The sequence below is a fragment of the Labeo rohita genome, chromosome 4 (assembly GCF_022985175.1).
Source record: "Labeo rohita strain BAU-BD-2019 chromosome 4, IGBB_LRoh.1.0, whole genome shotgun sequence".
In the NCBI taxonomy this organism is placed as follows: domain Eukaryota; kingdom Metazoa; phylum Chordata; class Actinopteri; order Cypriniformes; family Cyprinidae; genus Labeo; species Labeo rohita.
Window position 1 is genome coordinate 2,036,876 of NC_066872.1, and position 15,626 is coordinate 2,052,501.

A 15,626-nucleotide genomic window follows, 5' to 3' on the forward strand; every position below is an offset into this window, starting at 1 on the left:
GGAGCAACAGACCGACTGTAACAATGAGTAACTAAAGTCATTTTAGGATAATATCAGTTGAAATGGGTGAAAAATCATAAATACAACCAATAATATTATTTAATGGCTTATCACTTTTGACTAACAGGTGGTGCTGTTTTCAAATTGATGTGACGTGTTCTGTGTGAAATGACAATGACACACACAAAGTTTGCCGTCATTATGTCAAAGCTTTGCAGAGATACAGCCTCAGATGTAGTTTGGCATCTTTCCAGCAAATTTGTTGATGCGCTAAACAAAAACGGTTTCGTATATCGACACGAAATTCATAACTTCTTGCCAGCATAGTCTGAAGATGATCTGAGTCAAATTTGGTGAAGATCGGACTAACAGTCTGGGAGGAGTTCGAAAAAGTAGGTTTTGTACATTAATCAAAATGGCGGACAGGAAGTTTGGCCAATTTCGGCATAATGGGTATCAATGTTCTCGACTTGACCCAAGGAATCTATTGGCATCAGTTTCATTCCAATAGGCTAATGTAAACAGAAGTTATTAGCATTTTTGTAAATTTCATTATTAATGTTTAGTGAATGGCGTATTACGTCTGACCCATAGGTGGCACTGTTACCAAATTGATGTGGCTTGGTCAGAGTGTGGTGACAATAGCACATATAAAATTTGGTGTCAATATGTCAAAGCTTTGCAGAGATACAGACTCGGATGCAATTTGGCATCTTTCCAGTAAATTCGTTGATGCGCTAAATGAAAACGGTTTCGTGTATCGACACAAAATCCATAACTTTTTGTCAGCATGGTCTGAAGATGATCGGAGTCAAATTTGGTGAAAATTGGACTAACGGTCTAGGAGGAGTTCGAAAAAGTAGGTTTTCAACATGAATCAAAATGGCGGACAGGAAGTTCAGCCAAAATTGGCAAAATTGGTATCGGTGTTCTCAGCATGACCGAAGGAATCTATCAAAATCAGTTTCATTTCAATAGGCTAATGTACGCAAAAGTTATTAGCATTTTTTGAAATTTCGTTATAACTTTTGACCACAAGGTAGCGCTGGCCCCAAAATTTTTATGTACATTCAGGGCATGGTACCAAACATTTTTGTAATTAATGTCGAAACGATAAGCTAATCCGTTCTCAAGATACAGCATTTTAAAGCTAAATTCAAAATGGCCGACACCCAAAATGGCTGACATGGGAAAATTGGATATGGTTCGACTCGGTATGACACACCGAATCTAAAGAGACCAGTTCTGTGATTTTTGGACAAATCATTCAGACGTTATAAAGAAAAATAGCCATTTTTCGTATCTCCTGACCACTAGGGGGCACTGCACCGAAACACTGCAGGTAGGCTCAGGTCATGCTTGTTATAACACACACTAAGTTTGGTGTTAATATGACAAACTGTTACGGAGATATAGCCTCACATTGATTTTTGCTAGCTTTTCGTAGAATTCTTTCGCGTGTTATTCGTGAACGGCTGGACGAATCGACTTGAATTCCATAACTTTTTGCCAGCATGGTCTGAAGATGATCTGGATCAATTTTTGTGACAATCGGTGCAACGGCCTAGGACGAGTTCGAAAAAGTAGGTTTTACGAACAATTGAGAATAGCGAAAAAACTAAACCTTACGATTTTTGAATTTTGGTGTCCATTCAACTCGGCATAAGCCAAGGAATCAGAGGAAAAAAGATTTTTGTTGTGTGGCTTACGGTTCAAAAGTTATTAGCATAAATCTTTTGAAAGTTTGGACAAGTGGTGGCGCTAGAGAGTTTGAGTTAGAGACTCCAAACTTGCTATGGTTAATGTTGGGACTGTCCTCTATCAGTGTGCAAAATTATACAACTTTCCCGCAAGCGGTTCTATGGGCTGCCATAGACTTGCGGCGGAAGAGGAAGAAGAAGAAGCGGAATAATAATAACGCCAACGGATACAATAGGTGCCACCGCACCTCCGGTGCTTGGCCCCTAATTATGGCTTTGCACAGCCTCCTCATTAGCCACAAGAACATCATATGTATGGCTTACAATCAGTGAGAAACCAAGACAGCTGGTTAACGAGTGGTGACACAATCACTTCATATAGCAATCAGACAAGGCTTAAGCCTAGTCCCAGACTAAAATGCACGTCTGGACTATTTCTATAGAAAGAAACTTGCACTGAATGATCTTAAAATATGTTGGTGCCATCGTTTCACCTTAAAATTCACACAAATAATGTTACTTTCTAAGGCACATTTATAAAAGATACCAAATGTCCTAATTGAACTAAATCGTTATATAAGATTGGACTAAATTGGATAAATATATATATTCTTGGTTTTAATTCATATGTTCAAAAGCTGAATGTTAAACACGTTTTAGTGTTGTTTATAAATAAACTGGTGATTTTACCTATGTCTTTCTCAAAAGTCTGAAATTGACTATGGAGGTCAAACTTGAAGATCAAGGTTTGTTTTCTTTTTGTCGCTGCTGGAAAATCCCCTCAAAGTGTGGCTGTTTGAGCCCTTACCGAAAGGTAAAACATTGATGTAGACCCTGGTTCAAAGAATTTGCCATATCTGCAATTTAAGAAATGATTATGCTGCAACTCAAATTATAACAAACAATTTATTAAAACAGAATAACATCTTAAATTCCTCTGCACCAATAAGAACATGAATCTGAGTAATAAAATAATTAATATAAAACTGAATAACTAACTTATTAATGTTCAATTTTGTGTTATTTACAAAAAAAAAAGACCTAAAACTTTCCTGATGATCATTACAGGTGTGCAAACACTTTTGAAACCTTTTTTGGGTTTTTTCCTGTTCCAATACACAGGACACCACACTATGGAGATTGTTGTTAAATAAAAATACATAAAGTAACATTGTTGTACTTCAGTATTTCACTTGTGTGAAAAGCAAAAGGTACACTTTGTAATAAATTTATATAATAAAGCATTAACAATGTCTTGCAATTTTCTCTGCAGTTTCTGTGCACTCTTGTGATTTTTTTAGACAAAGCCGCACCGAACAGGACTTTTATTTTGGTCTTGATGCGTGACGTCATTAGACAACGCCGCGCTCCTGCATCAGTTGAGTTTGGGCTGTAGAGAGGTTGGTGTTTTTAACCATTTTAAGCGTTTTGTTGATACAGACAGTTAAGGCGTTTTTATAGTTTTTAAATGACGATGTAAATGACACAGTTATGCTGACTGTAACGCTGTAATGCTCACTTCTCTCTCTAAATAGTGAATCAGTTTATTGTAAACACGAATTCAGTCACTGGCCGGTAGAAACAGAGCTTTTCGAAACTCCGAGTCAATTGAATCAAATGCTTCACAAAATGATTCAGTGATTCGAATCAGCGCACGCGGACGACTCCTGCTGCTCAAAACACTGGAAATACAGCGACACACAACAAACACAAACATGTGTAATGACAGCTTTAACAAACCAATTGCAAATGTTTCCAAGAAAGTGTAATATTTAAATATAATTGGCAAATTATGAAGTGAGTTTGTATATTTTCCCCCATTCTGCTAAACTGACTGGCTTTTTAAATAATAATTAGGTGTTTTAAGGCTGTTAAGGGAGCTGATTGAAACACACCGATTTAGTTTGAATTGATTTTTCTTTCTGAACGCACAGATACTCCTCCTGAATGGACTGAGATCAATGTGACACTGTTATAAAGATGACTTTTATTAAAGAGGAGAATGAAGACGTGAAGATCGAAGAAGCTTCCGGAGTCAAACATGAAGATACTGATGAAAAAACAAAAATGCCATTTTTTAAAGAGGAAAGTGAAAACATGAGGATTGAAGAAGCTTTCAGGGTCAAACATGAAGATACTGAGGAACAAACAGGTTGGTTTTTATTCTCAAAGCTGAACTCGCTTATTTGATCCTCATTTCTCTACAGAAATGATAAATAATATTTTTGAAGAATGTCATATAAGTGCCGTTAAAGATCACATTACCAGACAAATATCAATGCTGCTTCAACTGCACATCATGCTTAAAAGTTGAGGGCTCATTATTATGACTTCACACATTAACATAAACAAAACAATTACTTTATATTTTGTTGGGGCAATACTAAGAAGATTGTTCTTCTTATTGCCCCTACCAAATAAAAATGCAGTGCAATGCATTGCAATGCAATGCAATGCAAAAAAAAAAAAGTTTGTGTCTAAATGTGTTGATGTCTGTTGCTTTGAGTCATTAAGCAGGGGTTAACTTTTATACTTTTTGCCTTAGACCTGACAGCACTGAAAGAGGAGAATGAAGTACTGAATGAAATCAAAGAGGAAGATCAATTCATGAATCCTCATGATATCAAAACTGAAGAAAAATCTTTTAGTTGTTCACAGACTGAAACAACTTCCATACAAGAAATGGCTCCAAAGACAGGAAATATAAGTTGTTTCACCTGCCAAGAGTGTGGAAAGAGGTTCACTCATAAAGGAAGCTTTAACAGACACATGAGAATTCACACTGGAGAAAGGCCTTTTACCTGCCGTCAGTGTGGAAAAAAATTTCATCAACATGGAAACCTTAAAGTCCACATGAGAATTCATACAGGAGAAAAGCCTTTTGCCTGTCAACAGTGTGGACAAAGTTTCCAACGAAAAGTAAACCTTGATTACCACATGACTGTTCACACTGGAGAAAGCCCTTACACCTGCCAGCAGTGTGGAAGAAGTTTCAGCCAAAAAGGGAACCTTGATTTCCACATTAGATCACACAAGGGAGAAGGACCCTATAAATGCACTCAGTGTGAAATTAGTTTCAGCCAAAAAGAAAAATATGAAGAGCACATACAATCTCACACTGCAGAGAAACCCTACACATGCCGTCAGTGTGGAAATGTTTTCATTCGAAAAGGAAAATATGAAGACCACATGAATGAAGAGACAGCCTGCATATGCAATCTGTGTACCATTCGTTCATTTGTTTTTTGATTTTATATTAAAAGAAGAAACATAAGAAAATGGCAACTTTTATTAATTTTTTAAATCGTTTTTTCGTTCAGGGGTGGATAAATGGGCAGAACAAAACGCCCCTTTCTGTTGATTGGTCAGCTGATGATCAAACCGTGCTGCTGTCAGTTCTTCCTAAGTTTTATGCAAAATAATAGTCCTTTGCTGTGAAAAATAAAAATTGCTGAAGTTGAATGGATACTTAACACATTTATTGCAACTTCATCTTTTCCTCCTCAAACAACCAGACTGATGAATGACTCGACACAACCCGTACTGGGGCATGAGTCTAGGGGTCATTCTATAATTGTAGGTACATCTCATGTCTATTAAGTTTATTGGTAATATTTTTCATCAATATAAAGCCCAGATGCGTAATTTTCTAGTACACAATTACATTTTTTCCCAATCACACTCCTATATGTTTAAAACCATATCTTTTGTTCAAAAATGTTTCTCATATCACATGGTATTCAGATGTCTGATTTTGTAAAGTTGCTCATTCTACTCTGCATTTAAGCATGGAAATTACCTCAAATATAAATGAATTTCATAGTTTTGCCTTCAGTTCGATTAGGTTGTTAAGACATTTGGGTGTGCGCTTTAAAAATAATAGGTATTTATTGTGATATAACTTGCTTTATTTGTTTCCGAAAAACCATTGTCAACTAAGTTACCCACTAGAAAACGTTCCTCTAAAAGGAACGGTTTGTTCCATTCTGGCATAATTTGCACAGTATGATGATGTTTCTTCTAGAAGCACATGAATGAAAGACTAGAGGTGATGTTCTCTCTCTTTCCCCTAATATTGGTTAAACTATCAAACCTGTGTCAAGAGTGGATTCACTGACTGTCAACAGTGTTACACAAGTATTGTTTCTGCAAATTTTAACAAGACAATTTAACTAAAACTTATGTTTTGTTTATGAAAAGACATTTCTAAACATATACGCTCAGATGTTCTAGGCTTCTATGTTAAGTACAGGCCCAAAACACTAGAAATGTCAGCTATGTGACCTGTTAACTGTGTTACCCAGTAAAGGTAACATGGTGGACAGTAGCAAACATAGATGGTATTTTATGCACATATTCCTACAGATCACCTTTATTTATACACAATATAGATTGTTTCAAACCAGCTATGTAAGGCAGAGGTTGCGTTAGACTTTAACATTGTCCGTCATTTTGACGGACAGGGCCGAAAAAATTCTGTCGTAATCTATTATTACCCATCATTGTAATTTTAATTATAATAACACAATTATAATCTCATTTTAATGAACCAATATCAATTCTTAAATCTCAATTAATATTGATTCTTAAATCTCATTTGATCTTTTGGTCTGTGCTGTTTTCAGTTGATGAACGAACAGTACATAGTGCGTCTTCTTTTCAATAAATAGCAATAGGCTAGGCTTTGTGTTATTTTGATATGAAACAAAGTTTCAGATTTCAAATTCTGTTCATTTCATTAGGAAATACAAGCAATAAATACCGTTTTGGTGCTCTTTAATATGGCGTGATAGATTGTTGTAGCTTGTGCGTAATCAAATGCATAGGAAAACATTTGTGACAGTTTCATTTTTGTTCTGGATCCCATGCTCTGCTGCCAGACTGGAGCACACTCGCCACCAACTGGACAGGGGTGGGAATTCCAGGTACAGTTTGCATAGATCAACCTCAGTGTAATCCGTCGAAATGATGGACGGCCTTCAGATTTTTTCGTCACTGATTAAAAAAAAAAAAAATCTGTCAATGACGGAGAATTTTCGGTTAACGCGACCTCTGATGTACGGTCATGTTTGAGGTTTTTGGGAAACAGAAAATGTTTTTCTTCACATTGTCAAATTCTAAATGTACCCTGATTAAAGAATGACTCCTAGACAGGACTTTCTTCTGTGTATAAATTCACTTACGCTTTGCATTATTTGGCAGGGTTTGATGGCTAGCCTACCCAAATGACCCAGTAAGTTAAAATTTAAATTAAGATCTAAATAATTAACACTAGAACCGCCAGAGGTCGCTGTTTACCTAAAACCGCCATGCGGGTAAAATTTACCCACGCGCAAACAAGTGTTTTGATATGGCTAAGGAAGATTTTATTTCACTGTATTATGCCACTGTCTTGATAAAGAAGTGTCTAGTGTCATAAAAAAAATGATTGTCTAGTCATCAACTTATATTTTTGCCCTGTTGTTTTGTTTATAGATTTTTTATGCAGGCTACAGTCCGTTTTCATAATAGTCATTTTAACATAAACAAGACTGCGCTGACAAAGGGAATTAAAAGGAAGTGACTACATAATTATGTGGTGTAATATTATAATTCATACATTATTCAATAAAATAAGACAATTCATGTTATTTAAATTACGAAAATAGCCCATAGACGACAATGTGTAATAATAACTCGCGCACACTGCATAGGATGATGCATTGTCAAATTCAAGTGCACAGCTTCACCTAATGAATAATTAATTTGCTTACTTATATCATTTATAATTTGAATAAGAGAACAACACAAATAAACTTAGGGTAATCAAAAAAAAAAAAATGTATTCATTACATAGATCGGATTTTTTTTTTTTTTTTTTTCAGGAAACGGCCAGACTAGAATAAATAGCAGCACAGTAGCGAACAATAAACAATAGAAAATGCAAAACAAAAATGTAATAAATAATCCAAAGTTTTAACAATATGTGCAATGTTAGGCTAAAACATCTAAATATGAGATCACAGTCAGATGAGCCGTCAGATGCTGAGGTGACCCAGGACGCATAACAGACTCTCCAATAATCATGGTATTTGGTGCTTCTAATACCTCTTCGTCAAAAATCAACTGCCTTCTTTTACTCATATTGACTATTTATGAAACTGATAACCACTAATTTAGTGAGTAAAAGGCGCTGCCTGGCAATGTACAATGTAAAAACATAACCGGCAAGATTATGACAAGCATATACACACGAAAATACACGTCTTATATAGTGGGTAAATTTGACCCGCGCTGGCGCTTTTAGGAATAAATGCTCCGTTTTTCGATCTGGTATTATCTAAACACTTTTTAACACCAGGAGATTTTAAATTACACAATTTTAGTAAAAGTCAATGACTGGGAGACTTGAGTGTTTTATTGAAAATCTGTTATGTACATTTGAATAACAGGTACGGGTAAAATTGACCCCGTGGCGGTTCTAGTGTTAAGTTAGTTGTACATTAATTATTTTTAAACACTAATACAAAAAAATAAAAGAAGCGGCTATGCATTGACTTTGGTGTAATCTATTGTAAATCTATTGTAGATTGTAGCTGTAAATCCCACCCCTGTCCAGTTGGTGGCGAGTGCGCTCCAGTGTGGCAGCAGAGCATGGGATCCAGAACAAAAATGAAACTGTCATGAATACCCAGTTTAAGCCAGCGATCTGTCACGCCACATCAAAGAGCACCAAAACGGTATTTATTGTTTGAATTTCCTAATAAAATGGACAGAATTTGAAATCTGAGACTTTGTTTCATATCAAAGGTAACAAAGCACAAAGCTCAGCCTAATGTGATTTATCGGATGGGAGGTGCACTATACACTGTTTATTCTTAAACTAAATATAGCATAGATCAAAAGATTGATTGGAATTTAAAATCATAAAAAATGAGAATCTATTAAAATCGAGACGGATTTTATTTTATTTTTTTGTGTCCTCTTGTCACTGCATGGTGTGGTGTTGAACATGAAAAGTGATGCACAATCTCTGTTCATCTGTTCTCTTCAAAAATAAATGCATAAGCCTATATCGCCCTGGAGGTTCATGATTAAAAATAAAAATGTGAACAAAAATAAAAGCAATTAAATGTGTTGCAATTTAAAATAGGGTTGCAACAATGGATACTGAAAATCATCAACAAATGACAACATTGAATAACATTTCTATGGACAAGATGCATCTAAAAATAGTGAAAGAAACAGAATGAGATGCTGCGGGAGAGTTACGTGATCCAAGTTGCCCAAAAACATGAGAATATTTTAAGCTTTAAGCTAATCATTAGCATAATGGCTTGCCCTATATCAGGCGTTTTCATGGATGCATTTGGACAGACAAATATGACGTAGGCTACAAAAATACATAAGCTATGCTCATATGTTTGCTTAATTCACCTTAATTCAAAGTTTGTGATCTCGATTCCCACACATGCAATCTAATACCTAAATGACGACTCCACTATGTCTATTACCTTTGAAACGACAGTCACATCGGAACGTAATATTTACACTGGCTTTTGCATAGCCGCTGATCCAGAGAGAGCAGCGCTCATCATGTAAGCTCAATGTTTGAAACATCACAAACAGTCCACTTACACAATAGGCTTCAATTCTGTGTTGCAAACGTTAAATAATAACGAAAGCAGTGGGGTAAAAGTGTGTAGTCCTAATACAGACTCTGATGTTGCAGCACCTGTGATCAAAACAAGTAAATGGGTCGATAGCAGCATAGTGTGCCTTTCAACCCTCACAATACTTAAAAATGTCTTAATTTCCCATTTACTTTATGTCATTGCATATATTAGCAGAAATATATCAGCTGAGCTCCCACACATTTTTTTGCAGAACACGCAAAGCATGACAAAAACTTAATTTTTTAAAAAAAAAAATAATAATAATAATAATAAAGTAACATAATTACAGTCTCACTGATATACTCATTGATATTTATTGATGTAGATAAAAACATACAAAAAACTTAATATTAACTTTTTCACATAACTTTTTTTTTCTTTTAAATTCTTAAGTGGGTGCTTTCATTTAAACAAAAATCTGCCCAAGTCAAAAGTGATCAAACCAAAGTCTGTATTCTAAAATCTTCAGGAATTTCAATAATTTGTTTTTTTTTTCTCCTCTAATTTCACGTCTGCTCTCAACGTACACTTTAAAGTTAATGGGATAAATTATAAAACATGAACAATGTTCTGCAATTTTCTATGCAGTTTCTATGCACTTGTAATTTTAGACAAAGCAGCACTGAACAGGACTTTTATTTTGGTCTTGATGTGTGACATCATAAGACTGCGCCGCGCTCCTGCATCAGTTGAGATTCGGCTGTAGAGGGGTTGGTGTTTTAAGCATGTAAAGTGTTTCATCAACACAGACATTTCAGGCGTTTTTATAGTTTTTAAAGGCGATGTAAATTACCTAATTATGTTGACTGTTTTTATGAGTAAAAACGCTCCCGCACATGAGTAACAGAAAAGACGCGTCTAGTTTCACTCTAAATGGTGAATCAGTTTATTGTAAACACGAATTCAGTCACTGGCAGGTAGAAACGGAGCTTTTCGAAACTTCGAGTCAGTTGAATCAAATGTTTGGCTAAGTGATTCAGTGATTCGAATCAGTGCACGCTGACGACTCCTGCTGCTCAAAACACTGGAAATACAGCGACAACAACAAACACAAACATGTGTAACGATCAGCTGCAGATGTTTTCAAGAAAGTGTAATATTTAAATGTAATTAACAAATTCTTAAATACTTTTAATAAAAAATTAAGTTTGTACATTCTTCCTAATATTCTCCTAAATTGAATTGCTTTTTTAAAATAATAATTAGGTGATTTAAGGCTGTTATCTAAGATTAACTATATTAACTCTGACTGACTGACTCCTTTACCAGTGCTCTGACTGCTCAACTAGGAGGCTGATTGAAACACATATTAAACACTGATTTAGTTTGAATTTATTTTCTTTCTGTTCATTATTCTCATCTTAAACACACAGATAAACTCAAGTGAGATCCACGTGACACACTGTTATGAAGATGGCGTTTATTAAAGAGGAGAGTGAAGACGTGAAAATTGAAGAAGCTTTCAGAGTTAAACAAGAAGATACTGAGGAGCAAGCAGGTTGGTTTGATTTTTTTCAAGCTGAACTCATTTGATCATTATTAAAATGTCCAGCTCTTCAAAAATGATGAATGATATTTATGAAGAATGTCATATGAGTGTCGTAAGCGATCACATGACCAAATATTAATTCTGCCATCAAGTGCAGATCCTGTTGAGCATTACTTATTATGACATTATGACACATTAATATACACAAAACAGTTTTGTTTTACGTAAAACACTTTCACATCCTGATTTAAAGCAATGTAATGGGGAACATTTTTTATTTTGTTGGGGCAATACTAAGAAGCTAGTTTCTCCTCCTTTCAGTCATCTTAAAAAAAGTGTTAAAAATTAGCAGTCTTTCATGTTGAATTTAATCTTCATATTACAACAATAAAAACATTTTATTTAAGCATCAGCTACAACACAAATGAGCAAAATAAATGTTGAATGTTTTCAAATGGAGAAAATAAATGAACGACAGGAGTCAAATCAACATGAAAACAACTTCACCAGACGAATGATGAGCACAGAGAACACAGAGAGAATTAAATTCAGTGCTTTCATTTTCAACATGCACTCATTCATGGCTGTATATTATTTAATTAGGCAAATTTACATCTTTATTGGGACAGGACTTGATGGATTATTTTACGTGACTCTGTGAGCTCCTGTTTCTTAGAGCCAAGCTGCATAAACATATTCAGGCATTCATGTAACACATTTGTGACCCTGGACCACAAAATCAGTCATAAGGGTCAATTTTTCAAAATTGAGACTGAATTAACAAGCTTTCCATTGTATGGTTTGTTGTGATTGGACAATATGTGGCCGAGATACAACTAATTGAATATATGGAATCTGAGGGTGCAATAAAATCAAAATATTGAGAAAATTGCCTTTAAAGTTGTCCAAATGAAGGTCTTAGCAATGCATATTACTAATCGAAAATTACATTTTTATACATTTAAAATAGGAAATTTACAAAATTGTAACACCCCTTGGACTGTTTGTGTTGGTTTTGCCCATTGTCACACCCCGTTGAACTGTTTATGTTGGTTTCACCCTGCTGTGCCCTGGTTGTGCCCTAATCAGTTAACCTTGTTTCACCTGTGCCTTAATTATGTTCATCGTTATCACTTGTCTTTATAAGTTGCATTCAGTTCTGTGTTTGTGGTCCGGTCTCGTCAACATCAACGTGATGTGTATATATGCTACCCTGCCTGTGGATTTACCTGTTTTGGAAACTACCTGTGGATTATAATAAAGACTTTATCTTGGACCATCATCTTTGTTCGCCCTTTCCTTTTCGTGACAAAAATATCTTCATGGTATATGCTCTTTACTTAATTTCCTAATGATTTTTTGGCATAAAAGAAAAATAAATAATTTTGACCCTTACAATGTATTTTTGGCTATTGTTACAAATATACCCCAGCGACTTAAGACATCTAATATGTGCATTAATGGCTGTTATGTTAAATAAAGTTTACTAATAACAGCTAAGCAAGTGTTTTACCTGTATACTCTGTTGATGTTGTCTCGTCTAACCTCAGTTGTGCTCCAATTTGACAATCCTGCCTGCAATTCTCAAAACACCCACAAGTTTATTGGTAAATCTGATATTACAAAACCAATAACTGATTACGGTAAAATGCTTAAATATCGGTAAAACAATATATCAGTCGATCTCTACTCACCACACTTACCCAGCATTCATTTTAAACCCTGTTTTTTTATGTGTAAATGTTTTGATGTCTGTTGCTTTCTATTAAGCAGTTGATAACTTTTATTTGTCTTTTTTGCCTCAGGCCTGACGGCACTGAAAGAAGAAAATGAAATACTGAATAAAATCAAAGAGGAAGATCAATACATGAATCATGATTTCAAAACTGAAGAAAAATATAGTTGTTCAGAGACTGAAACAACTTCCATGCAGGAAATGGCTCCAAAGACAGAAAATATAAGTTGTTTCACCTGCCAAGAGTGTGGAAACAGTTTCACTCATAAAGGAAGCTTTAACAGGCACATGAGGATTCATACAGGAGAGAAACCTTACACCTGTCAAGAGTGTGGAAAGAGTTTCACTAATAAAGGAAGCCTTAACAGACACATGAGAATACACACTGGAGAAAGGCCTTACACCTGCCGTCAGTGTGGAAAGGGATTTCATCAACATGGAAACCTTAAAGTCCACATGAGAATTCACACTGGAGAAAAGCCTTTTGCCTGCCAACAGTGTGGAAAAAGTTTCAAAAGAAAACTAAACCTTGATTATCACTTGATAGTTCACACTGAAGAAAGGCTTTACACCTGCCAGCAGTGTGAAATTAGTTTCAGCCAAGAAGAAAAATATGAAGAGCACATACAATCTCACACTGCAGAGAAACCCTACACATGCCGTCAGTGTGGAAATGTTTTTATTCGAAAAGGAAAATATGAAGACCACATGAATGAAGAGACAGCCTGCATATGCAATCTGTGTACCATTCGTTCATTTGTTTTTTGATTTAATATTAAAAGAAACATGAGAAAATGGCAACTTGTTATTTTTTCCCCCAGAAAAACAAGAATTCAGCTTGATTTTTAGTATGCTGCAGCATAGACTGTAAAAAAAGGGCTGCAGTTGCATGGACAATTAACACGTTTAATGCAACTTCATCTTTTCCTCCTCAAACAACCAGACTGATGAATGGCTCGACACAACCCGTTCTGGGGCACAAGCCTGGGGGTCATTCTATAATTGGGGGTACGTCTCATATATTTTTAATATATTTTCATCAATATAAAGCTGTGATGCTTAATTTTCTAGTACACAATTATATTTTTTCCCAATCACACTACTGTGTGTTTAAAAAAAACATGTCTTTTGTTTAAAAATGTTTCTCATATCACATGGTATTCAGATGTCTGATTTTGTAAAGTTGCTCATTCTACTCTGCATTTAAGCATGGAAATTACCTCAAATATAAATGAATTTCATAGTTTTGCCTTCAGTTCAATTAGGTTGTCAAGACATTTGGGTTTCAAAAATAATAAGTGTTTATTGTGATATAACTTGTATCCGAAATACCATTGTCAATTAAGTTACCCACTAGAAAACCCTCCTCAAAAATGAATGGTTTGTCCCATTCTGGCATAATTTGCACAGTATGATGATGTTTCTTCTAGAAGCACATGAATGAAAGACTAGAGGTGATGTTCTCTCTCTTTCCCCTAATATTGGTAAAACTATCAAACCTCTGTCAAGAGTGGATTCATTGACTGTCAACAGTGTTACACAAGTATTACTGCTGCTAATATTAACAAGACAATTGAACTAAAACTGAAATGTTCATGAAAATATATTTCTAAACAGCTTCCATGTTGACTATAGGCCCAAAACACTAGAAATGTCAACTAAGTTACCAGTCAACGGTGCTACCTAGTAAATGTAACATGGTGGACAGTAGCAAACATAGATGGTATTTTATGCACATATTCCTACAGATCACTTTTATTTATACAGCACTTTATACAGTATAGATCGTTTCAAAGCAGTTATGTAAGGTCAAGGGTTTTTGGGAAACAAGAAAACGTTTCACATTGTCAAATTCTAAATGAACCCCTAATTAAAGAATGAAAATTATGCTTTGTATTAGTTGGCAGGGTTTGAAGTCTAGCCTACCCAGGTCACCCAGTAAGTTAAAAAATTAAATTAAGATAATAAGATGTAAATCTATTGTAGATTGTAGCTATAATTCCCACCCCTGTCCAGTTGGTGGCGAGTGCGCTCCAGTGTGGCAGCAGAGCATGGGACCCAGAACAAAAATGAAACTGTCACGAATACCCAGTTTAAGGTTTATCTATCACGCTGCATCAAAGAGCACCAAAGTGGTATTATTGCTTGAATTTCCTAATAAAATGGACAGAATTTGAAATCTGAGACTTTGTTTCATATCAAAAGTAACAAAGCAAAAAGCTCAGCCTAATGTAATTTATTGGATGGGAGGTGCACTATACACTGTTCACTCTTCACTCTTTAAAGGGGTCATCGGGTTTTCCACAATATGATTCTTTAGGGTCTTAATGAAAAGTCTCTAATATACTTTGGTTAAAAATTCTCTATTGTAGTGTAAAACAACACCCTTTTTACCAAAATGAGCTCTGCAAAAGTCATCCCATTCTAAGGGGTTGTTCCTTTAAATGCAAATGAGCTCTGCTTGCCCCGCCCCTCTCTTCTCTCTGTGGAGTGACGAGCCTGTTTACTTTAGCCGTTAAACTTGCTAACTAGCACATTATTAGGAAAGACGATTGCAAAGATTCATAAAAAAAAAATCTTATACTCACTGCTGTAAGTGAAGCTGGATCACGAATGATTTGCGTGAACATAGACGGATATATGTAGATCGGGAGGCGCATTCCCTTCACAAACAAACGTAATCCACTGCATCTTCAGCGGCTCAGATGTCGGGAGTAAATGACGACCACTATGTTCATTATTACATCCAGCAACACAACACCTCAATCGCTCAATCAGAGATATTCTTTTTGGTCCAGCATTGAAACAAAGAGGTCTGACTGTTACAGCTGATCTGAGGTAAGAGGCTCATGTCAATCAACTATCGTGGGAGCGGCCTCTGCTGGTGTGACGCCGCAATGACAGGCATCTGAGAATGGCTCGATTTGAAAAAGGGGATATTATTTTTACAGATTAATTAACAACCACTGCATGGATTTTTATCATTATAGGGTAGATTTGTACATACACTGTCAACACACATTAATGTTCAAACAACATGAAAAAGT

General features: G+C 35.5%; 1 protein-coding gene across 1 annotated transcript; it reads left to right on the forward strand.

The window, feature by feature from the left end:
• Positions 1-3,042: 3,042 nt before the first annotated feature.
• Positions 3,043-13,846, forward strand: LOC127163668 (gastrula zinc finger protein XlCGF57.1-like). Its single transcript, XM_051106979.1, has 4 exons — positions 3,043-3,100; positions 3,635-3,852; positions 4,246-4,904; positions 12,793-13,846. The coding sequence occupies exons 2-4, from the start codon at positions 3,681-3,683 to the stop codon at positions 13,345-13,347; spliced, it is 1,386 nt and encodes a 461-aa protein (XP_050962936.1). The 5' UTR covers positions 3,043-3,100; positions 3,635-3,680; the 3' UTR covers positions 13,348-13,846.
• Positions 13,847-15,626: the final 1,780 nt, after the last annotated feature.